Source organism: Desmodus rotundus, chromosome 5 (genome assembly GCF_022682495.2).
Source record: "Desmodus rotundus isolate HL8 chromosome 5, HLdesRot8A.1, whole genome shotgun sequence".
Taxonomy (NCBI): Eukaryota; Metazoa; Chordata; class Mammalia; order Chiroptera; family Phyllostomidae; genus Desmodus; species Desmodus rotundus.
This window is the reverse complement of record NC_071391.1, coordinates 55,758,533-55,784,019: the sequence shown is the minus strand read 5'-3', so window position 1 is coordinate 55,784,019 and position 25,487 is coordinate 55,758,533. Positions and strand designations below refer to the sequence as shown.

The following is a 25,487-nucleotide window of genomic DNA, read 5'->3' as shown; positions in this document are numbered from 1 at the left end:
ATTAATTGGTCATAGAGACAAGGGTTTATTTCTGGGCTCTCTATTCTGTTGCATTGATCTATGTGTCCATTCTTATGCCAGTACCAGACTGTTTTGACTACAGTGGACTTGTAGTATAGTTTGATATCAGCTATCATGATCCCTCCTACTTTTAAACTTCATATTTTTAATTATTAGAAAGTTTACTGTATAGCATTAGTTTGAATGCCAGATCATCAAATTTAAAACTCTTGTGCACTACTAAGGAAACTCATTAAAAGGATGAATGAACTGCTCATGGATATAAAATTAAGTCAATCCCCATTACTGAGCATTTTCCATGTTAAAGGAGCTGTGGCTGGCACTATGAGAAATAAGAAGCCAATGACACATTTCCCATTCAGAAACAGCTTTCATTATAGTGGCTGAAGTAGAGATACAATTTGTTATGTGAAAAGTGTTATGATAATGGTAACAACAGCAATGGAAAGTAAGAAATATGTGTGAATCATCCTGACTCTGATGGCAAGAAAAAATTTCATAGAAGATGGGGCTCTTGAGTCACAGCCTCTCAGGAATATGACAGCTCATGTTGTGTATTACCTATCTGGAGCTCGAAGACCTTCTTCAATGTCTCTTCTAGTCCCCGAGATCCTGCTTTATTATCCTCAGGGGAAGGAAACTCAGTCTCTTCATGCAGTCCAATCTGCCTTCCAATGCTTCTCGTGATTATAAAGGGCTTCTTTGGGATGCATTCCTGTTTGACTCTTTATCACTTTACCTGTTGGCTGTAGCGCTACCCTCTGGGGCCACACACTGAGTGTGCTGCCCATTTTATACGAGGCGATTGCACATGTTTATAATTTGTTTAGAGCCTTCTCTTCTCCAGGTTAAATGTTGCCAGTACCTTCTATAGCCTCACACATGGCATGATTTAAAAAACACTCGTTATCCTGGTTCTCTTCCGATTGAACAATTCATTTTGTTTCTGTCTCTTTTAAATGTGGTTTCCAAATCTAAAACAGTACTCCTAATGTCTGACTGGTGAAAAAATAGTGTAAGTATTTCCTTCCCTGCTCTTGATACTACCTTTATTAATATACCCCAAGACCAGTTTCTGTATTTGCATAATATTCTTGATTCACTCAACACAAGCTTGTCATCAAATGAACCCTCCACCACCCTTTAATTTTTCAGTGAAGGCTGGTAATTCATGATGATAATACCAATGGTGAGAAATAGGACTTAGGAGGAAGACATTCGAGGATGAGGGGAAACATACATGTACTTGTAGAAATGCCTAATAGAATGAAAAAACATGCATGTTTGAGAAAGGCTGAGAAGCCCAGAGTAAATAAAAAGTATGCAGAGGAGATAGGGCTAAAAAGGTGGGTCATGGAAGGCTCTTGAATTACATTATTGAATTAGTGCTTTTCAAGATTACTTTGATATAAGCTTAAAGACTGAATTGGAAGGTGAAAGACCTTAGAGAGAGTACATGGAGAGTACACAGCACATATTATACATGCAGTAAATATCTGTGGAATAAATCAATGCATGAACGATTTGAGAAATAATTCAGCCTCTACATTATTCAGGATTGCCTGGAAAAACAAGTCACTCCTTTCGTTTTCTATAATGGTAAATAGTATTTTTTTATTTTGTTTGTTAGTTTATTTTTTTCATTAGATTCCACAAATAAGTAAAATCATATGGTATTTGTCTTTCTCTGACTGGCTTAGTTCACTTAGCCTAATGGTCTCCAGGTCCACCCATACTGTCACAAAAGGTAATATTTCGGGGGGTTTTTTATGGCTGAGTAATATTCCATTGTGTAAATGTACCATAGCTATTTTATCTACTCATCTACTGACAGCCACTTGGACTGCTTCCAAATCCTGGCTATTGTAAATAATGCTGCAATGAACACAGGCATGCATATATTCTTTCAAATTAGTATTTTAGGATTCTTCAGATATATTCCCAGAAGTGGAATCGTAGGGTCATAAGGCAGTTTCATTTTTAGTTTTTTGAGGTAACTCCATACTGATTTCCACAGTGGCTGCACCGGTCTGCACTCCCTTCAATAGTGCACAGGTGTTTCCTTTCCTCCGCATCCTCACCAGTATTTGTTGTTTTTTGATTTATTGGTGATAATCATTCTGACCAGTATGAGGTGACATCTCATTGTGGCTTTAACTTGCATCTGTCTGATGATTAGTGACACTGAGCAGCTTTTCATGTGTCTATTGGCCATGTGTAAGTCCTATTTGGAGAAGTGTCTATTCAGGTCCTTTGCCCAATTTTTAATAATTGTTTGGAGGGTGTTTTTGGTGTTGAGTTGTATAAGTTGTTCATAAATTTTGAATATTAACCTCTTATCTGATGTATCATTGATGAATATGTTCTCCCATTCAGTTGGCTGTCTTTTCATTTTGTTGATGGTTTTCTTTGCTGTACAAAACTTTTAGTTTGATGTAGTCCCATTTGTTTATTTTTTCTTTTGTTTTCCTTTCCTGGGGAGATATATCAGAAAAAAATATTACTATGAGAAATGTCTGAGACTTTACTAAGTTTTCTCCTAAGATTTTATGGTTTCTAGTCTAATATTTAATTATTTAATCTTTTTTGAGTTTATACTTATGTATAGTGTAAGGAGGTGGTCGAGTTTCCCTTTTTTTTACATGTATGTGTCCAGTTTTCCCAGCACCATTTATTGACTAGACTGTCTACCCCATTGAATATTCTTGCCTCCCTTGTCAGATATTAATATAATGGCAAATAGTATTTCAATATTCATGTAAATTTTAAAGTCCTATTTGGTGAATAGAAGCTCAAAGAAATAGAAGTTTGAAGCAACAATTAACATTTTAAATATTTTAAGTAAGGTATAATTTGGGGCCTGGTAGTTTATCAGTTTATATTCAAACAGGTAGTTAAAGGAATGGAAAAACAAAACCCTATCTCCTTAAGGAAAGTTTATGTCCTTCCCTTTGAATCCGTGTTTTGCATTTCGTTTCTCTTCCCATTTGCTTGTTAATATTTTCCCACGTCACAAAGCTTCAAAGCCAACAGTTGTAACTCATCAGTGGCCCAAATGTAAGGAATTGACCAAAGGCCAGGTAGCAGCTGATCTCACCACATAGTGATGGGTGCCCCTTCAGACTGAGCTTAGCCTTATTGCTCTGCATTTTGTGAATCCTCTGAACAAACCATCCCTCTGATTTCCTTGCCAGAAACAAAACATGGCTAAACATGAATGTCATTGTCAGGTGGTCAGTCTTCTATAAAAGGTAATGCTCGCCCTGACCAGTATGACTTATTTGGTCGGGCATTGTCCCACAAAGCAAAAGCTCACCCGTTTGATTCCCATTCAGGGCACATGCCTGGTTTGTGGGCCCAGTCCCTGGTTGGGGTGCATGTGAGAGGCAACCAATCGATGTTTCTCTCCCTCTCTTTCTCCCTCCTTTTTCCTGTTTCTAAGAATTAATTAATATATTTTTTGAAAAGGTAATGCTTTCTGCTTGTGTGGGATAAGACCAAAAGTTTAGTAAAAACCCTAAAAATTTAGAACTTAAAAATTACAACAGTAAGAAATGCAAAACACTAATTCAAAAGAATATATCCACTCCTATGTTCGTTGCAGTGTTATTTACGATAGTCGATATATGGCAGCAGCCCCAGGGCACATCAGTAGATAACCGGATAAAAAAGCAGCGGCACACACATAACAGTGGAATATTGTTCAACCATAGAAGAGAATGAACTCTTGCCATTTGAGACAACATGGATGGAGCTAGAGGGTATTATGCTCGGTGAAATAAGTCAGTCAGAGAAAGATAAACACCCCATGATTTCATTTATATGTGGAATCTAAAGTACAAAATAAGTGAACAAACAAAACAGAAACAGACTCATAGACACAAAGAACAGACTGACGGTTGCAAGAGAGGAAAGAGTTTGAGGGGCTCAGTGAAAAAGGTGAAGGGACTGAGAAGTACAGATTAGTAATCACAAAATAGTCACGGGAATGTAAAGTACAGCACAGGGAATACAGTCAGTAATACTGTAATAAATATGTGTGGTACCAGGTGGAATTGAAATGTCAGGGGGGTCACTTTATAAAGTGACTAACCACTAACCACTAACACAGTGTCTAACCACTGTGTTGCGTACCTGAAACTAAAAGAAAATAATATTAAATGTAAACTGTAATTGAAAAATAAAATATAAAAAAGGAAAAAATTACAGTAAGTGCCTAATAGTACATCATTCTTAAAAAAAAATTTGTGCTATACTTTTCAAGCTTTGTATTTTGCCCTCAACTTTTTTTATCAGTTTCACGAGATATATTTTACATATCATAAACTCCACCCATTTCAATTATATAATTTAATAAATTTTAGTACCTTTATCCATTCTTGTAACCATAACCATAAATCACTTTTAGAACATTTTCAATGCCCCCAATATGATCCTTCATACCCATTTACAATTAATTCCCATTTCTACCCTAGCCCCAGACAATTACTAATCTATTTTATGTCTATAAATTTGTCTTTTCTGAATTAAGTTTTTGTATTTTTAATATTCATTAATTCATGAAAAACTACCAGTAGTTAAGAGGACATATACAGAATTCTTCTTTATAGAGTCAAACTGTATTATTTCTTTTTCTTTTTTGTTCAGCCAAAGTAAATATGGCTGTTCCATCTTTCACGAAACTAACTTTGAAATGACATTTGACTCTAACGACAGTGAGCATCTCCATGTGGGCAGATTAGGATCCTGTAATTTCATGCCCAGCTGCACTGACGACTTTCAGCCTTGTTTAAGGAGCACCGACCGTAAGCAGCAGTAAACCCTGCAAGGCTCCGCCATGGCTGATTGCTTAAATCTTGTACCTCTGTAACTTTTACGACTGACTCTTTAACTCAATGTTTCCAGTAAGACACGAGTTCATTGGAGCAGAAAAAATTATTTATTGTTATTTTCATATATTAAACTCCACCACATATTTTATTCCAACGTTAAGATTCACCACTGTGTTCCTTACGCAACAGTGGATAGATCCCTTCCTTATTTACATCGTCCTTTTTCATGAATTGGCGGTGGTCTGCTAGGGAATATATTTTCATTTTCTACTTTCGTCAAGGGTGTTTTACACATAAACATAAAATCCTGGTATATTTATTTAGGCTTTCACTAAACGTAATCACAAAATTTTTTGCTTGACGAAGTGGAGCATTTTTGCTTTGGGATCCCTGTGGGAGCAGCATCACAAGCATTGCAGTGCTCAGTCCGAAGGACAGGAGCGGTGTTGGCGTGCACTGACCGGCTGCTGGGATTCTTTCCCCAGGGTTCCTGCCTTCATGGAGCTCACAGTCTATCTAGAGAAACAGCCGTGGTTAAAACAGTGCTTCACTGTAGCTGGGAAGTGCCTCAGTAGTGTATGCCGCAGTGCAGGGGAGACCAAGCCGAGGAGAATATTTCCGGTCTGAGGCTGCGTGCGATTAAGTCCTGAAGAATAAATGACAGCAAGCTGGGCGAAGAGCAATAGCAGGACGGTGGCTCTTGATATCACCTCAGGGCTTTCGTTTATCAGATTTTTTCTAGTTATCAAATGTCATGTTTAAATAGCTCTGTACAAAGAAAATAGCTGAAGTTTTCTCAAACCAAAAGACACTTGGAAATGACACCTGGTTCTAACGTTCTACTACTTACCTAATGAATATTTCTGTTGGTGTGTTAAAACAGATAATAGTTCTTAGTAACTTAATATTTCTAATACAGTTATACATGCATAACTTATTTATAAAATGATCCCATTGAAATACTTAGAAATTTGAAATCCCAGAAAAAAAAAACCACATACACACACAAAACATCAAAGGGCAGACTTTCTCAAAATTTTAGGGTAAACAAACAAAAAATCCTTTACAAAATTATCATTTCCCACTCATTTTCTAGACCTCTATAAACTTCTAGGCTAGAGTGAGATCTCCTCTGTTATAAGGCTCAGTCTATTTTTGCTTGTTTTTCTTTTTTCCTATAGTTGGTTAGTTGATCATTTACCAATCTGTGTAAACTAAGATCCTTGATGGCAGGAACTGGGCTTGCTTCCCATTTGTATTTCTTATGGTGTCTAGCATGGTGCTGACTTCTCGTACACACAGAAATGCTAGTGACTGAATGTGGGATGTTACAAGAAAGCAACAAGGAGAATAATTTAGTAAATATGAGGAGGAGGATTAAGTAAAGTGAATTGGAGAATGGGTTGTTGCCTGGCACGTATATGATGCTCAGTAAATATTGGTTGAATGAGTGCACAGGTGAATAAGGATTTGGAATAAAATTTGGAGGTGGATAAAAGGATCTGGAGCATTGAGAAACAAATGGCACAGTCAATATAAGACGTGACAGTAAGTTGAGGAAGGCAATAATCCCCAGTAACGGTTTTCTGGATAGTCCCTCTGCAATACAGTCAACACATGGTTCTTAGGTAATTCACAAACCAAGACAGCTGGGAAATGGAATAAGAGAACATGACTGAAGCAAGATACACAGCACAAATTAAGTGATATTGAAATAATGACCTTTGATTTATTTTTTTAAATTTTATTTCCGTTGTTTACATTGTTACAGTTGACCCCATTTTTATTCCCTTTCCTCACCTCCACCAAGCCTCACCCTCTCCGCTCCCCAAGCCAATTACCATGTTGTCCTTGTCAATGGTTTGTGCATACATGTTCTTTGGTTAATCACTTCACCGTCTCACACACCCTCCTTCCCAGCAGCTGTCAGTCTGTTTTATGTATCTAAGTGTCTGCTACTATTTTGCTCATTAGTTATTGTGTTCATTAGATTCCACATGTAAGTGAGATCTTGTGATATTTTTCTTTCACTGACTGGCTTAATACCCTTAGTATAATTTTCTCCAGTTCTATCCATGCTGTTGCAAAGGGTAGGAGTTCCTTCTTTCTTTCTGCCACATAGTATTCCATTGTGTAAATGTACTACATCTTTGTTATCCACTCATCTACTGATGGGCACTTAGGCTGTTTCCAAACCTTGGCTATTGTAAATAGTGCTGCTGTAAACACAGGTGTGAATATATTTTTGGTGTCTTGGGATCCTTGGGGTATAGTCCCAGGAGTGGAATCACTGGGCTAAAAAGGAGTTTCATTTTTAATTTTTAAAGGATACTCCATATTGTTTTCCACAGTGGCTGCACCAGACTGCATTCTCACCAATAGTACACTAGGGTTCCCTTTTCTCCACATTCTCTCCAACACTTCTTGTTTGTTGACTTATTGATGGTAGCCATTCTGACATGTGTAAGGTGATATCTCATTGAGGTTTTAATTTGCATTTCTCTGATTATTAGTGATGTTGACTTTTTTTTTATATGTCTATGGGCCCTCTGTATGTCCTCTTTGGAGAAGTGTCTATTCAGGTTTTTTGCCCATTTCTTAATTGTATTGTTTGTCTTTCTGGCATTGAGTTGTATTACTTCCCTGTAAACCCTTGTCAGTTGTATCATTAGTGAAACTGTGATTTAAATTAGGGCATCAGGGAATCCTGAATGAGTTCATGAGTCTCCCCTATAGGAAGAGAGCTAGGTAAAGTGTGAGTTCATATACTTTTCTTGATCTATCTTTCATTCAGTAGTCATATACAAGGAGGGAACCAAAAAAAACCCAGAATTATCTTCTGGAGGGCAGGCCCTTTGTAGTACAAGCTTCCCGCACTAAGTGAGTGTTCTAGGAACCCATCTGTATCAGTGTACCAGCCGGCATTGTTGTGAGAAACTGCACTCAGCTTCAGTGAGGGTTTTTTTGAAGACTCTTTCAATGCATTTGCTCATTTCATGGTGAGTGATTTACGAGCACACCCGCCCACACCATGAGTGTTCAGCAGTTTCTGATCAAAAACTGCATGACCCCCCGCCCCACCCTCCCTATTCACCTGATTTCAACCCCAGCAACGTTTTTGTTTGTTTCCCTGGATGAAAGAAGTCCTCAAAGGGAAACATTTTGCTGACGTGGAAGATGTGAAACAAATAAATGGCAGAAGCACTAAAAGGCACCAAAATCAACAGGTTCAAAAACGCTTTTGAGCAGTGGAAAAAAATGTCTTGATAGATGTATTGGATCAGATGGAGAGTGCTTTGAAGGTGACTGAAGTTTAAAGATGTAAGAATAAATACACCATTTTTAATAAATATATTCCAGGTTTTAGGGGTTCCCTCCTGTGTGTATGTGTGTGTGAATGTATATGTTCCTTTTTCCTCTCGTGGAAGCAATGCTCTCGAAGGGAGAGGATGTCAGTGAATACAAAAATGAACCAATGAACAGATAACTTCAGTGAGTAATAGTGCAAGTGCTATGGAGTTAATAAAGTAGTGTAAGAGGCTGTTTATTGTCTGAGATAAGAGTGCAGTGCCTCTAGCTGGAAGACCAGGGAAGGCCTCTCTGCAGAAGGAACCTTTTGCTTAAGACCTGAATGAGAGGAAGCTGTCCATAAGAAAACCTAGGGCCAAGCAAGCAGTCAGTGCAAATGTCCTTACAGGGAAACCAGTGAGAATATCTGAGAGTCAGGAAGAAGGCCAGACGTCTTGAGTCTTGGGGAGTGATGGACAGAGTGATGAGCAGTGAGCACTGAAAGGTGGACAGTGACAGCAGGAGCTTATAGCCCTGGAAGTGACGTGAATTTTATTCTAACTACAATTGGAACTCTTTGGGGTCTATGTGATCTGATTTTATGATTTTAAAAACTCTTATAAGCCACTAAGAGAAATGTGTATAGCGGGACAGGAGGAAAACCAGCTGGAGGCTATTGTAATAGTCTGCCCAGCAAAGGTGTTTTCTCCATTAGAGTGGTAGCACTGGCGAAGTGGGATACATTCTTGTGGTAGAAGCAAGAGAGCTTAATGAATTGGTTGCAGAGTGTTATGGTGTGATGATTGGAACTGAAGAATCAATAAAAATTTTGAACTGAACAACTAGGTCAGCAGTGCTGCCATTTATCAAAAGGCAGACTCAGAGAAAATGAATGAAAATGAAAAACGGAGTGAACTTATGTCCTTTCTCCAGGTTACATTATAAATGCTTGAAAATAATAATCCTTGATTTAGCCTTTTTTTCTCATTACATCAGGCATAGTGTTTTGCATACTCTGAGTACTATTAACTGAGTGTTGGCTGCCGAGACGATTGGAAAATTAGGGTATAGAGAATTGATATGTGAGCGTTCTAATGTGTTAATGAACTATTCTGAAACTTTTGGCCTTTTATAAAGAGGCGATTTTTTTTAATTCTTTGCAAATTTTAAGAAATGTGAAGAAGAACGCTATCATAGATTTAAAAGCTTATGTCCTTTCAAATCCTCTCACTTGCAAATCCTCTAACTTGCATCCAATTTAGTTGCTAAGAGACAGACATTTTTCATTAATGAGGATAAATATTTAGTTCCCTTCATTTGGAAGATTGTTACTCAGATTCAAAGTCAAAACATTTTAGTGTTTTGAGGCTTTCCTTACATTGATATTTTACATTTGGTATTTTTCTCACATTTATAGCCCAATGACCATAAATGCTCAATATGATCAAGCTTGTCATCACCTAGAAGACTTTTAAATAAAAGTTGCTTTGCCCTGGAAAGTAATCCCTAAGGAAAGCAAGCATTTATTTAAACAGAAAGGGTTTGCTGCTGGTACCTCATTTCAATCCACTGACCAAATTAAAATCTACATTAAGAGTCTTGGAAAGTACTCCATTATATCATCTTGGGTTTCAGTGTCCAGGTTTTTAGTTCTGGTGATAAGTAGAAGCTTAGTGGAACCCATGACTGTATGGCTGCTTCGAACATATTCAAGCAAAGGAGAATACCAGAAAAGACAGTTCTTATTCGGGCATATAAATTGTGCAGAGTGAGGGGAAATGAACAATTTGCCTTTCACCAATTTCACTTATTCGTGCAAAGGTAGTGACAAGTTCTCTCCGGTGAGCATTGTGAGGAGGAGTCAGTCTCCAGATGTCAAGAGAAGCAATTTCTCTTTTGCTGCACATCTGGACTATATCATGACCCTCAGACAAACTACTAGATATCACTAAGCCAAGCAACCTGCATTATTTGGATGTCCAGTTGTCTGTGTGAAAATCAGCAAGGCAACTAAATTATAGAATAAGAGCAATTCATTAGAAATAGAACTCAATGTCACGGTAGGAGGCACAAGGCTCCATTTTATTTGTTTGTTTTTGTTTGTTTGCCTTGTTGTCTATGCTGGTTTGACATGGGAAAGGTAATTATTCTATTTGCTCTGCAGAAAGATTCTCTGAGGACGGGCCTCTAGTGATACTAGACAGAAAGCTTTGATATTCACACCGTCTTCTTAAGATCAGCTTCCTCCTATAGGTCCTCCGCTTTCTTTAATCCTTCTCTAGGTGTTTCATATATCTGGGGATCATGGAAGGCTCATTCTAAATTACAAAAGCAACTGTTTTAATAATTACCTTAAATTGTTCATGACCTCCTCTTTGCCTCAGGAATATAATCCAAACTCCAGTGACCAGTTTTCCCTCTGTTCCATGATTAAGCCCTTTAAGGTCTTTAAGGTCTGTTGACCAAACTCTCCTTGCTTCCATTGCTAGCTGACATACTTCATATTGGTTTTAACTTCTACTTCTCTACTCACACCTTCTTAGTTCTCTTTCCAGGTTTAGCTTTCTCTGTGCATCTTAGAATGTTAGTTATCTCCAGGTTTCCATCTCAGCTTTCAGTTTTTTATCATAATCTTTCCACGAATACTCCAGACTTTAAAGGCATCTATACTATACTTGACTTTAGAATGTAATTTTCATAACAGAACTCTCTCTTGAAATTGAACTTTGATAAATATCTATCTTGTGAGATATCTCTAATGTCACACAAGTTCCAACAAACTTACCATATACAATGTTAAAATAATTATATTCCTCCCAAATCTGTTATTATTCTCATATTCTTTTCCCAGCTTGAAATACCTTTATTTACCTAGTCATCCCAGCCAGAAACATGGAAGTTATCCTAGACTCCTCACTTATTACCCACATGTAATTGTCAAAACCTATAGACTCCATTTCCCTGGTATAACTTAACTCTAGCTATGTTTTTCTTCCCCAGCCCCATTGGTTAGTTCAAGTCCAGGTCACTAGTTTCAGACACCTCATAACCAAATTATATTGCCCCTGTGGAAAGTAATTTCTATTTACCACTCCCCATGCTTCACACTACAAAATTCCTTTCACATATGTTGCTTTATGTTTCCCTTCAGGGCAATCTGTAAGAAGGCACTATTACCTACATTACACTGAAGACAGGAGTGGAGATGAGCGTGTTTGGCTTTAGAGGTGGTCAAGGACCGAATCAGGAAGGGAAGAAAATCCCTAACCCAAGGCCATCAACTCTCAAGCTCGTGCTCCTTCCCTATCATACTATAGATGGTCCCTGACTTATGATTATTCTACTTTTTGACGTTATGAAAATGATACTCCTTCAGTAGAAACTGTACTTTGAATTTTGAATTTTGATCTTTTTCCAGGCAAGTGATATACAGAAAGGTATTTTCCCGTGATTCAGGGCAGTGGCAGAAAGCCGCAGCCCCCAGTCAGGCGCGCAGTCATGAGGGTAAATGACCAATGCTGCACAGCTTATCCTTTGTAGTAACTATTTTTCCCAACTGTAGGCTAGCATAAGTGTTCTGAGCACATTTAAAGCAGGGTAAGCTAGGCTATGGTATTCCATAGGATGGGTATATTAAATGCATTTTTCACTTACAATATTTTCAACTTACAGCGGGTTTATCAGGACATAACCCCATTGTAAGTGCACGAGCATCTGTGTCCCATCAATCAAGTAGATGTGGAGGACATAAACAATTGTTTCCTCTTAAAACTGAAGAAAAAATCAAAACAAAGTAGGCAAGCAAGGTGACTTATCTCAGGCCATTGAGTTCTCATTAGGAGCAAAATGGAAAACCTACATTTCTGACTTCTATACATCTATTCTTTTGTCTACACAACTCTGCTTCCCAGATGTTGCAAAGAATAAAAACCAGAAAGTGTTATCCTGAAAAACCTGTTTCCTGTGTGAAATGAAGGATCACCCAGGGTCATAGTAATTAAATGCCTAGCATCCCAACAGATGTACAAAAACCTTCCCATTCCAAATTCTCTAATTGTTGGTGCATTCCATAGTACTTGCCTATATTTTATGTAAAATTTCTAACTAAAACTGGCTTTCCTTTTGGAAGTAACTGCATTCATGGTGCTAGCTGATATTTGATTTAAGCTTTTATAAATTCAGTTTTTACTTATAAAGAATGGTCTGTGAGGAACAGAGCTTTTGAATAGATGCTCATGCGCTGCTGCATTAGATGCACTTTGTGTACTTCGGAAGTCGAGAAGAATGATGCTCAGTCAGAAGGGGGGATGTGCCTACCATATTGAAAAACTGTATTCTGCTGTTGTTTCAGGCTTTAGGACCAGTCATTTATCAATTGGTGTAGTCCAGAGGGCAAAATACTGGGATTTCTCATCATTGTTTTAATCAAAAAATTTGTCATGGAGATTGGACCAGCATTTGTACTACACCTTCAGAGTTTTCCAGCTGCTTAACAGTGATGAGCAGCATTTTTAGAATGGCCAGTTTCTTGGCTACTGTGTTCACTAATACACTGTTGTCACAGAGAAGAATATGAATAAGTAACAGTGGGACAGGACAGGGAAAACCATGGGCTAGGAATCGGCTCTGTGTTCTGATCTCACCTTAAACACATTCTAGCCACACAGTGTAACCTCTCTAGGCCTCTTCTGTGACGAGACTCTTAGGTCTCTTAGGTGTCCCATGATATTCTTTAAGGATAAGGAGAGAACTAATATCTAGGTAATAATCCTGTTACACATGTATACAACGGAACTTCTTATAACCCACACAACCAGAACCAGTTATTGATTCATCAGTCAAAAGATTGTATACAACAGCCATTATTTAGAGAAAAAAGTACTTGCATGTCTTAATTATTTCACCTTAACTTAAAAATAAATAAGCGTATCATGGCACAATAAAATCAATTTTAGTAGTATGTAAAAGAATAAATGGGATTTCTCCCAATAAAGCTTCTCCAATTTTTTTTATTACCGTGCTATTACTGACTACTGATTGAAGCCACTTAACCTAAAGAAAGATTTCTAGCATCTTTGGCTATAGCATGAGAAATTTGAGGCACTAAATTTGATGTAGTATATTTCTTCATATTTAAATCCATCTGTTTGTCCAAAAATGTATGATTTCTTCATTATTCACAAGTTTAATTTTTAACAAATCATTCTCATTAGTCCAAGTTATACCTTGTCTTTCTTAAATTACCCAAACTTTTAACTTGTCTGAGATCAGTTCATAAATTATGTTCTTTATCATTTTTTACATATTAGGATCAAGATTTTCTCTAGCATTGTCAACTTTTAGCCACAGTTTTATGACATGGTTTCCAACATATAAATTGTCCATCAATTCCTTTCAAATGTTTAGTACAATAAATTGATTTAAAGGACCAGACCTGGGTCCCATTTTTTAATAAGTTTTCTTCATTTTTCTTACATAAAGCACACTGTTAATTCATCACCCATGCCCTTCAGTTTGGATTTCTGTAAATTGGGATGAGAATTAAAAGTAAACTAAGTGAAAATTTCACATTTTGTTATACTTTCTGACCTCTACAGTTGTCTGTCTCTCTCACACCTAATTTGGCAGCAATGTTTGTAACCACATATGATTGATTATTAAGTGTTTCTAGCTTGGTAAGTTTACTCTTGATATAAACAATTCTTTTGTACACACTCATGTTTCATTTATCTAAAGTTTAATTAAATTACATAATTATGAAAATGAGTACAATGGAATAGACAGATTTAAGAACAATTACAACTGATTCTTAATGAGCTTACAAGTCATGTGGAAAGAATGGAAATACATGAGTCATGAGCACCCCACTTCCTATAGGCATTGGTCAGCTGTCACTGGGGGAATGGAGAGGATTAGTTAATCTGTATAAAGATGCCAATTAAGAGCTCTCAACAATGAAACTTGTGAACTAACTATTAAACTTGAGGAAACCTGTGATGATTTGCTACAATGCACAGTCCTTGTTTTTATTATAATTAATAACCTGCATGGAAATGTAAAAGGATACAATACTAGGAGAAAGAGATAAGTCTTATAATGGTTAGCATATAATTGATGCTCAATAAATATTTATTGAGTTTATTTAATGATGCAATGTTAGCTTAACAAACTGTAAAACTAGATCAAAATTAATACCATTACATTTGACAAGGGTGGATATTAATAACTATATTGAGTTGCCAAAGTTCCAGTGTACAAATACATGATAGATTTAATTTTGAATCATTTGATGTCAAAAATATAAGAGACTTTCAGTTGACCCTAAACCTAACAAATTGGCAAATTTTAGAAGTCCATGTTATCTTCAGCAGCTCTGGCAAAAGGAAGGATTCAGAGGGAGGAAAGTCAGCTTCTCACTGCACTCAGCCCTGCTCTGAACACATCTGGAACTCTGAATTCATTCCTAGGTTCTGAAATTTAAGTAAAAGTCAGAAGGAAAACTTAAGAGTATCCAAGAAAAGATGGCTAAGAATCTTGAAACTGCCTCATAAAGAAAGAACCAAAAGTGTTAGCAATGTTTATTTGAGGAGAAAAGGATGCAAAAGAGGAAAAGAGGAACACCAAATATGAAATGAATTCCATAAAAGAATTCATAGGCACCCTGGCTGGTGTGGCCAGTGGATTGAGTGCTGGCCTGTGAACCAAAGGGTCACCAGTTCAATTTCTCATCAGGACACATGCCTGAGTTGTAGGCCAAGTCCCCAGTAGAGGGCGCACAAGAGGCAACCACACATTGATGTTTCTCTCCTTTTCCTCCCTCCATTCCCCTCTCTCTAAAAATAAATTTTAAAAATATTTTTTTAAAAAATAATTGATAGGCATGAGTATACAGGATCTGAACAAGGCTGTTGAGGACAGAGGACTGTACACATCATGCATTCATGGGATCACTAGGAGTTGGAATTAACTCAATGGACGTAACACACAAAACATACAAGGGCGATCTGTCATCCAGTGGCTACTACAGGCAAAAGAAAAGGAACTTTTCAGTAGTTATAGATGCTCCACTGTAGATATTTCCCACAAGTATAACATGTACATGAGGCTAATCTTATACAAAACCAAACTCAATTATATTTTGCTATCTACACATGTATTTTCCTATACACACATGTGCTTTTGGTTCTGTTAAAAGTTTCATTATTCTCTCAGTCAATAATTCAATGCAATTTGTTTTTTTCTCACCACCACCTCCATTCTAACATCGAAGTCTATGTACTTTTGAAGGCTTGTTTGGAAGTTCTAGGAGAGAACACAACTATCCCTGTGCCCTGGGAAGAGCAGGTTTCTTCTAACAAGATTTTAACTTTCAGAAGAAGTGCCCACCCATCCAGATCACTAGAATCAATTCAGGAGATCAAAGTGCACTATCTACAACCCCTTTTATTCATCCTTGGGTATCTTCTCTCCAATCGTGTTGTGTCCCCTATTCTTAATCCCTACCGCTATTATCCAAGTTTAGGTATTTATTCATTTTCCCATTAGTCTCCCTGCCTGTACATTTGCTCCTCTTCCTTTCATTGTCCAGAGTATTTCAGATTTGCCCTTCTGAGTCCGACATAGTACCATCCTGACCCCTCTCCCCACTTTCACTTATCAGCCTTGAAAATTTCCAGTCCACTTGGCATGGTATTCAGTGCTCCTCCTGATCCGCCCCTAGTGAGCTTCCTGACCTCATACCTGGCCCTGCTCTCGCCAGGCCAAACCACTCCCTCCATGGCCTTGATCATATACTTCTGGCATCTCAGAAAGTCTTCTTTTCCTTTGCCACCATTTAAAATACTTATACATTCTCCCATATCCAGCTTAGAAGCTTTATCTATCAAACATACCTGGAGATTTATTGAAAAATGTTCTCCATATGAAATGGAAGCAGATGCTTTGTTTGATTTCACCATCTTCATTATCAAGTATTTATTGAGTGTATACTATACTATTAAGGAATGAAAGAGTCATTTTTACCACCTAACATAATTCCTGGTACATAGTACCCACTTCACATTTGTTAGATATAAACAGAACATATAAGTAATTATATAAAACAGCTCATGTTAAGTATCAGTGAAACAACAGGATGAATATCCAGCTTCATGGAGGAAGGTGATGGTAGTTTGATTATGTTGTATTTGAGGTATTGGTTAGATATCCAACAAGACATACTCTTTTTTTTTTTTTTGAGAGTAGTGGCAACATAATGTGTGTACTTGAAGAGAGAGAAAGTAGAAGAAAGAGAAAATAAATATTAAGAGAGAGCAGATAAATGAAGATACAGGTATTTAAGAAAGTGGTGAGGATTTAAACATGACAAGATGAGATGCAAGTTCTTTAGAAATGTGAGTTGAGGATGAAGTAGAATATTTAAAACACATTGGAAGGTATGTTAGTGATGGATGAAACTTTACAAGGCACATTAAGTAAACTTATTGCCATCAATGTGTTAATAAAACACAGAGAAAACTTTTTGTGCTCTCCATTAAAATAACATAGCTTTCATATTACATGTTGGAAATACCACTTACCCTGCCTCTCATTGCTTAAGAGATGGAGAAAATTAAAAAGCCGTTTATTGCCACCAGCTAGGACCTTTGTGTTCCATGTGTAATAAAACAATTTCAATTCAGATGCTCAAAAATTTTAATTTAATACAGCAGTACGAATGAACCTTTCAACACCATTCAGATGCCATTTTCTTAGGCAACAGGTAGGGAGTCCTTCACTTGGAAAATCAGAAAGTTATTGGAAAAAAAGATTCTACCGGTCTCTGTCTCTGGCTCAATTTTGTTCAGTGACAGCATGATTTAGAAAGGCAATCATGCTGTTCCCTCTCTCTAAGTCTTAAAAATCTTGGTAAAATTTGCCTCTACAGTCACCTGAGTTGACACCTCAGCCTAGCTACCTAGGTACAGTGTTGGTACCACAGGTTTTCTACCAGGTGACAGGCACTTCTTCCCCAGCATCAGTGCTGTGACTGATGCCGAGCCTTCCTCATTCTCATTTGACTCACCCACCACTCATTGTCACTTAAATTCTCATAAAAGTCCAGGGCTCACTAATGAGATGGTGCAAATAGGACAGAGAAACTCCTTTATTAAATGATCTTCATTAAAGAAAGATCTTCAAAAGCCACTGACGTGCAACTTGGACATGCACCATGAAAATAATGGGTAGTATTTTACGAAAAAAAAAAAAAATCCTCTCAGTAATCATTAGTGAGAGTTCAGCATTTCCTAACTGACTGTGTTGGGTCCTCTACATGGAAAATCCCTACTTCTTGCTCTGCAAGCACACATGACTCAGTAGGAAAAACAGGCACATAAATAGATGGCTGTGATTCTTAGCACTGGATGCTGTTATGCATGTGTGGGAAAAAAGTTGGGGTACAGAGCAGCATGGCAGCTGTGCTAGGGAGGTGGGTAGGCTTATCCTAAAATACTTCACCGAAGAGATGTTTGACAATGTCTAGCAAAATGACAGATACAGGGAGGAGGGTGGCCATTTGTGGCCATTTTTGTTTTGTTTTGTTTAAGACAAGGAATATTCCAAGCACTTAGCTCTCCAATGAAGAAGGCTCTAAGTTTTAGCTGTGCTTTCCTCCTTTGGTTCTTTCCGCCCCAGTTCTTAGAATTCCATCCAGTTGGCCTCACTGCCAGAGGAGGTGAAAGAGCCAGGCTGTGGTTACCTACAATTTATTGGTCTTGGTAGAATTGGCAAGATTCTGTCTATGTTGCTAATAATGTGGAAAGAACAGAACCTGTTCTAAAATGCCAGTTACTATCACCACCAGGTAGCTCCTAAAACCCACTGCAAGTATTCCCCATGGAAGTACTGCTTAAGCATTACTGTCAGGGAACAACAAAAATTACCTTGCACCCAAAGGTCTTGACTGTCAGATAATTCACCCTGAATGTCTTCGTAGGGCAAAATGGTAATTACATGTTGTAAAAGTCTCTGTTTGTTCCAAATTTTCATGGTAGGAGAACCTGGCTGACTTTTCACGAGTAATTTAAAAGGAGTTAAATTCTCTGAGCACTTCATGGTACATTTTGCCTTTAATAGCATCACTAAAACTTTAAGAAGGACATTGTTAGAATAATTTAGGGCAGAATAATACAGTACTTAGTTTAAAGTAGTGATAAGTAAAGTGAGATTACTGAATATTTCTTTGTTTTAATTACGTGGGCTAAGCTAATGGTGAGGAAGCTATCGGGGATTCCAGTTACTCATTAATCTCGGTTAGTGAGCACCATTGATCTTACACAAGAAGAACTGTCGGTACTTTCTAAACCAGTGAAAGATAAATGGTAAGGGAAAGGATTAAACAGTTTAAACAAAAAAATATAATTAGCAGATAAGCGTATAGGAAAAAACGATCATGCTCACTAATAAACAAAGAAATACATATCAGAAATATAATTTGCACTGATGGAATTATCCATTTTTTTAAGTTATGTGTCAGTGCTTGTAAGATTATTGTGAAACTGGTGTGTGTGTAGATGTGTGTATTTTTGAGATGATAAAATGGCACAAAAGTTTTGCAGAGTAATCAAGAACCTAATAAATGTGGTTTATTGATTTTGAGGAATATATTTGAAAGAAATTATAAAATAAGAAAAAGTAATTTATCAATATGTTCATTGCAGCATTGTTTACAATACTAAAGCAATGGGAATAATCTGATATCTAACCATTAAATGGTGGTTAAATTACATAGTCATAGGAAATAACATCATATAACTCCAAAATAATAACTATGGAGACCCTATCAGAAATAGTAAAATTATAATGTAAGGGGAAATGTAAGGTACATACTTATATATGTTCTGTGCATACAGAAAACGCTATCAAACACAGAGTCAGCAGCACAGAGTGGGAAGTACACACAACTGGCAACAAGACAGGCTTTACTTTCAATTTTGGTTCCCTATTTGCAAACTATTGATCTCTGACAGGTTATTTATGTTCTACATGTTTTGTTTTCTTAAATATAAAATGGAGATACTCATACTTACATTATAGGGCAGCTAAAAGAATTAAATTAGATTATTCTGTAAAGTCTGGGACAAACCAATGGCATTATGGGTAAATCTGTGTCTCTTATTTTGATTTCCATTCATTTCTTTTTTTGCAATAGAAATATATTTTCTATTTAATGTTAATCACCAAAGCTATGCTCAGAAGTATGCACCTTGTAGTATTGGCTATATGACCAACTGTAGTAATCTAAATAATAATTTTTATTTGGTTCCGAACATTTCAAATTACACACTGCAAAATCATATTAGTTTATTTATTTAATAAACATTTATGTAGCTTTTATTACCACATAACAGGCACTGTTCAAAACACTTAATTCATTGAATCATTATAACAATTCCATGAGAAAGATATTATTATATCCAAATCTTACAGATGAGAAAACTGACATTCAGAGAGTTTTAAGTAACTTGTGCAAGGTCACATTGGGATGTGTGGTGGAGCTGGGGTTAGAACTCAGGCCATGGCTATGTGGTCTGGCTCCTGAATGTTATGCTACCTTTTAGCTGGTGTATCAAAATATGTCCAATGAACCCAAGTGGTGCTTGGCACTGTGAGAAATGCCAGGAAGCAAAGGATACAACCCTTAACTTGCAGAAGATCATTCTTTATCATTTAGCTGAGGACCCAAAATTCTGCTCCATCTAATCAGCCACAAATGCCATTCATGTCACAACTAAATGCTATTCACAGAAAGCCACCTCTTCTCATCCCTAATGACCCAGGTTCTAAATGAAAATCTGCAGTCTACAGCATGGCTTTCTGTGTCAGTGTTTTCAGAGCACATGCTGAGAAATCCTAGAGCTGGGAATGAAGGTCATGTTCTGCAAGGATTTCACTTGTTTCTCTTTATAAATATATTTGTATGCACAGATCTTCACAACTAAAATATTGAACTAGTACTACAAGCTAAAATTACACATTGAAGTATGTTTTATCATACATTTTAACACATAGGAACCCCACAATGCATTCCTCTTTTGCTGTTGGATTGTCATTGTGCATATCTCAGATAAAAGTATCCCTTTATCTCTAATTAAAGAAAATTCTGAGATTGTGAGGCAAATTCTTATAAACTAGAAAAATTCTTATATTTGGAAGGTAATATAATATGATGGTTAAGAGTAAAGGCTCTGGAGTAGTCAGACTGTCTAGACACCATTTCAATCACAGGTATTTACCAGATGGCTGTGGGTACATTTCCAAATTGCTCTGTGCTTCATCTCTCTCATCTGTTCAGTGGGGCAGTGGGGCAGTAGGGTTGTGAGATATAAAAGATGTAAACACATAACCGTAGAAAAGTCACTCGGGCAATATAAGTGCTCAAGAAATTTTAGATATTTATAATTTTTGTTGCAACCATTTACCTGTAATATCAATCTTTGCTTGCTATCATACAACCAAAGCAAAATATGGAATTACATTAAATTCTAAGATTGCTATGCAACTGAAAATTCCATTTTTCAAGTTTTTGTGTTTATCCAACAACTGAATTGTTATTAACTATACAAGTAAGTGTTACAAATTTGAACACAGTTATATGAGTTAAATACTACCCCAATTTGCAAATTTGCTTTTTAAAATTTTGCTTAGAAAAAAATATTCTTCATTGAACAAATAATACATTGCATCATAATGAAATTTGTTTTTGTTGAAACCAAATTATATGGAAATAATTACCCTTTATCAGGTAGAATGTTTTATTTGGGGGTATTCTACTTATCACCAAAAGAACAGTAATTTAATCTCTAATGTATTTCTTTCAAGACTGATTCTTCTATTGACAATAGGACTGATTTGAATGTGTGAAGTCATTCATGGTCCATGTTGTTTTTCTTTCTTACAGTCATTCCCAACACAGCACTGCAACCCGCCAGCCTTCAGTGACTCTCCAACGGGCCATCTCACTAGAAGGGTAAGATAAGAGCACAACAAAGCCTTCTCTTGACGTAAACTGTGCAGCCTCATCATTTTCATTCTTGCTTCCTCCCTCTCAGCAAATATCTATGAATCTTATGTTATATCCCAAACTCTGTGCTATGTAATAGTTTTAACAAGTCAAGATCTCTTCTTTCCTTCTAGAGGGCTCATTGTTTAGTAGTAGTGACAAATACAAACACACACTTGTATACAGCATGAGCATCTCACAGAAGATACATGTGAGGGATTTACGAAGGGTTCAGGAAGGATATCTGGCAGAGAATGAGTTTCACGAGAGGGAGGGAGGAGCAGGTCAGGATGGTTTCAGAGAAAATAAAACTCTTGAGCTGAGAACTGAAGTATCTATAGATATTTGCTTCACAGACATTGGAAAGAAGGGAACTCTGAGCACAGGAAAGAGCATGTGCATAAACATGGCCGCATCCTAACCAAGGATATAAAAGACCTGTACTTGGAAAATTATGATGCTGAAGAAAGAAATTGAAGAAGATACAAATAAGTGGAAGCACATACTGTGTTCATGGGTAGAAAGAATTAACATCATTAAAATGTCCATACTCCCCAAAGCAATCTATAGATTTGACACAATTCCTGTCAAGATTCTAGTGATGTATTTCACAGAACTAGAACAAATATTTCAAAAATTTATTTGGAGCCACAAAAGGCCCTGCAGAGCAACAGCAATCCTGAGAAAGAAGAACAAAGTTGGAGGAATCACTCTACCTAACATCAAACTATACTATAAGGCCATAGTTATCAAAACGGCATGGTACTGACATAAAAACAGACACATAGATCAATGGAATCGAATAGAGAGCCCAGAAATAAATCCACACCTTTATAGTCACTTAATATTTGACAGAGGAAGCAAGTACATACAATGGGCTAAAGGTCATTTTTTCAATAAATGGTGTTGGGAAAATTGGACATATACATGCAGAAAACATGAAACTAGGCCACCTTCTTACACCACCCACAAGAATAAATTCAAAATGGATCAAAGATTTAAATGTTAGATGCAAAAGCATAAAAGTCCTAGAAGAAAAAATAGGCAACAAAATCTTGGACATTGCTCACAGCAATATTTTGTCAGCGATATCTCCCCAGGCAAGGTAAACAAAAGAAAAAAAATAAACAAATGGGACTACATCAAACTAAAAAGGTTTTGTACAGCAAAGGAAAACATCAACAAAATACAAAGACAACCCACAGAAAGGGAGAGCATATTCACTGGTACATCTGATAAGAGGCTAATATCCAAAATTTATAAAGTACTTAAAAATTCAACAACAAAAAATCAAAAATTCCAATTAAAAATGGGCAAAGGACCTAAATAGACACTTCTCCAAAGAGGACATGTGGATAGCCAATGGACATATGAAAAGATGTTCAACATCACTAATCATCAGAGAAATGCAAATTAAATCCATAATGAGATATCATCTCACACCTGCCAGAATGGCTATTATCAATAAATCAACAAACAAGTGCTGGCAAGGATGTGAAGAAGGGGGAACCCTTTTGCACTGTTGGTGGGAATGCAGACTGGTACAGCCACAGTGGAAAGCAGTATGGAGATTCCTCAAAAAATTAAAAATAGATCCACCTTTTCACCCGCCATCCCACTTCTAGGAATATATCCAAGGCAACCCAAAACACTAATTCAAAAGAACGTAAGCACCCCTATGTTCACTGCAGCATTATTTACAATAGTCAAACTATGGAAGTAGCCCAAGTGTCCATCAGTAGATGAGTGGATAAAACAACTATGGGATAATTTACACAATGGAATACCACTCAGCCATAAAAAAAGAAGATTTTACCCTTTGCAATAGTATGGGTGGACCTGGAGAGCATTATGGGTGGAGGAGTGCTAAGTGAAATAAGACAGAGAAAAATAAATGCCATATGATTTCACTCATGTGTGGAATCTGATGAACAAACTGAATTAACAGGCAAAATAGAGACAGACTCATAGATAGAGAGCAGGATGACAGCTAAAGAGTGGGGATGAGGTTAGGAGGTGGAGGTATTGAGCAAAAAGGAAAAAGGACTCATAGGCATGGACAACAGTGTGGTGATTGTGATGGGGAGGGGGAGTATCATGTGGCTAAATGATAATGGAAAAAAATACAATAAAAAAAGATCATTGAGTGATTCAGTGCCAAGGCATAGGGTGTGTGAGGCAGTGGAGATGAGAATGGAGATGTTGTCTGGACAGGCTTACATGTAGAGGACTTAGTATTTTGTATTTCTAAATTCCCCAATCAGATAAAATCTGGAGGGGCTGTGGGGAAGGGGCTAATATTTCTTCCACTTGCCTTATAATTGAAACTGGTTTCATTGAGAACATAAAATTAGTTAATATATAAAAATTATTTATTTTGCCAATATCTGTTACCAGCTATGTTTTGTTTAATCCTATTTCCTAATTAGTCTCCCTTAGTGGCATTTCATTGAGAATCTCTAACTTTATTATTATTTATTAGTCTTTTTCTAAAATCTTATGTTTTATTCAGACCTCAGTCCCTCCTTCCAACATAATTATGTTTTGGGTGTTACCAAAGTATTCCGGAGTTGATAGAGATGCTGTCTACTCTCTCTGTTTCTCTCATACCACCGTCTAGATCAGAAATTTTCAACCTTTTCATCTCATGGCACACAAAAACTAATTACTAAAGTTCTGTGGCACACCAAAAAATATATATTTTGCCTATCTGACAAAAAAGGTATAATTTTGATTCATTCACTCTGGATTGTTGTGTTGGCTGTTGTCATTTTTTTATCTGGCAATCTAAGGGAAAAGAGGCTAGTGCCTCTGACTAAATAGTCAGGTCTTGCATGTGTTAGAAGTTCTTGCAGCACATTTGTTGAAAATGGTTGCTCTAAGTCTTTCCTTCTCTCAGATTTATCTTTTGGTCATATTGGAGCAAAAAGAAGGAAAAGAGAAATGGCATTCCTTGCCCTTCTACTGTGACTGCCTACTTTATGTTTGTGGTCTCTGGTGATGTAGTCTGGGTAGGTGGAGAACCAAACACGCACTGGTGCCGAGATCCCAATAACTCCCCCAGCTGTGTGGTGCCCTGGGAGACTCAACTGCCTCTTCCATGAAAGCCTCGTGGTAGCACACTCTAGTCTGCTGATGTGCTCACCATTGTTTTTTAATCCAAGCTGCAGCAGTCTTTCACAAACCTGCAATTTCCCTTCCCATCTGTCCTCAGCCACTTCAGATGTGAGGCTTGCAAGCATGAGCATCATCCCTCTTTCCCAGGTGGAAGTTACCAGAGATAATCCTTGCCTCCTCTCTCCCTAGTGTTTTTTTCCAACCTCAGAAGTAACAGGGCAAGTCAGCAGCCTCCACAGCTAAGTGGACATCCACCTGGGAGGGAGATGCTAGTTTTTCCTTCCTGGAACAGCATAACTTTTATAAACACTTTTCATGGAGTGCCCCTTTTTGCCTTCAGCCAAAGAAACCCACTGAATTTTCCCAAACCCATGGGAAAGCAAATGAAAGGAATACAGCCTGTCCCTGAACACTGAACTCCCTGCAAAAGGACACTGGCTTCTCCTACTAGTTCCCTTCTTCTTGTTCTGATGGTAAAGAATGTCAGACCGCTTTAATTCCTCTAGTAAAAAAAAGAAAACAAACAAACAAAAACAGGGAGGTGAAGGTTACAGGCTAAATGCAGGGTGGGGCAAAAGTAGGTTTATAGTTGTTCACGTGGAAAATAATACAACAGCTAATAAATGATAACCAGAATAACTGTGCATGGACAGCAGTGTGGAGATCGACTCTGGGAATGGGGGGGCAGGCTGGGTGGAGGAGTGCAAAGGGGGAAAAATTGGGACAACTGTAATAGCATAAACAATACAACATTTAAAATTAAAAAATAATAAATTTTGTTTCACATACAACTGTAAACCTACATTTGCCCCCACCCTATATAACTTAGGTCTGGAGGAATAACTTTTTCCCCAACAGGACACTATCTCCATCGCAACATGTGTTCTGTTCCATTTTAGAAGAACACATATGCAGAAGTTCTCAAGCCGTCACAGAGGTTGGTTCTGTAATAATACACAGATGGTCTAGATCGTGGGTCCCCACTGGACTCCTTGCTCAGGAACTTACTAGCTGCATGACAGCAAGTTACTTGGTTTCTTTGTGCCTCAGTTTCCTCATTTGTAAAATGGAGATACTAATAATATTTCTTAAAGGGTTATTATTTCAAGAATTAAATTCATATGCATTATTTTTATAATAGTACTAACATTATATGTGTTCTTGTTATAGTAACTGTTCCTGTTGTT

At 37.2% G+C, this 25,487-nt stretch overlaps 1 protein-coding gene across 18 annotated transcripts in view; it reads left to right on the top strand.

Annotated features, from left to right (window-relative positions):
- Positions 1-25,487, top strand: part of DLG2 (discs large MAGUK scaffold protein 2) — a 1,324,826-nt gene that overhangs the window by 906,989 nt on the left and 392,350 nt on the right. For all 18 annotated transcript variants that reach the window (XM_053925682.1, XM_053925677.1, XM_053925676.1 and 15 more), the window contains one exon: positions 21,082-21,150. In XM_053925682.1, coding sequence (XP_053781657.1) covers positions 21,082-21,150 — 69 coding nt within the window. The remainder of the gene's footprint in view (positions 1-21,081; positions 21,151-25,487) is intronic.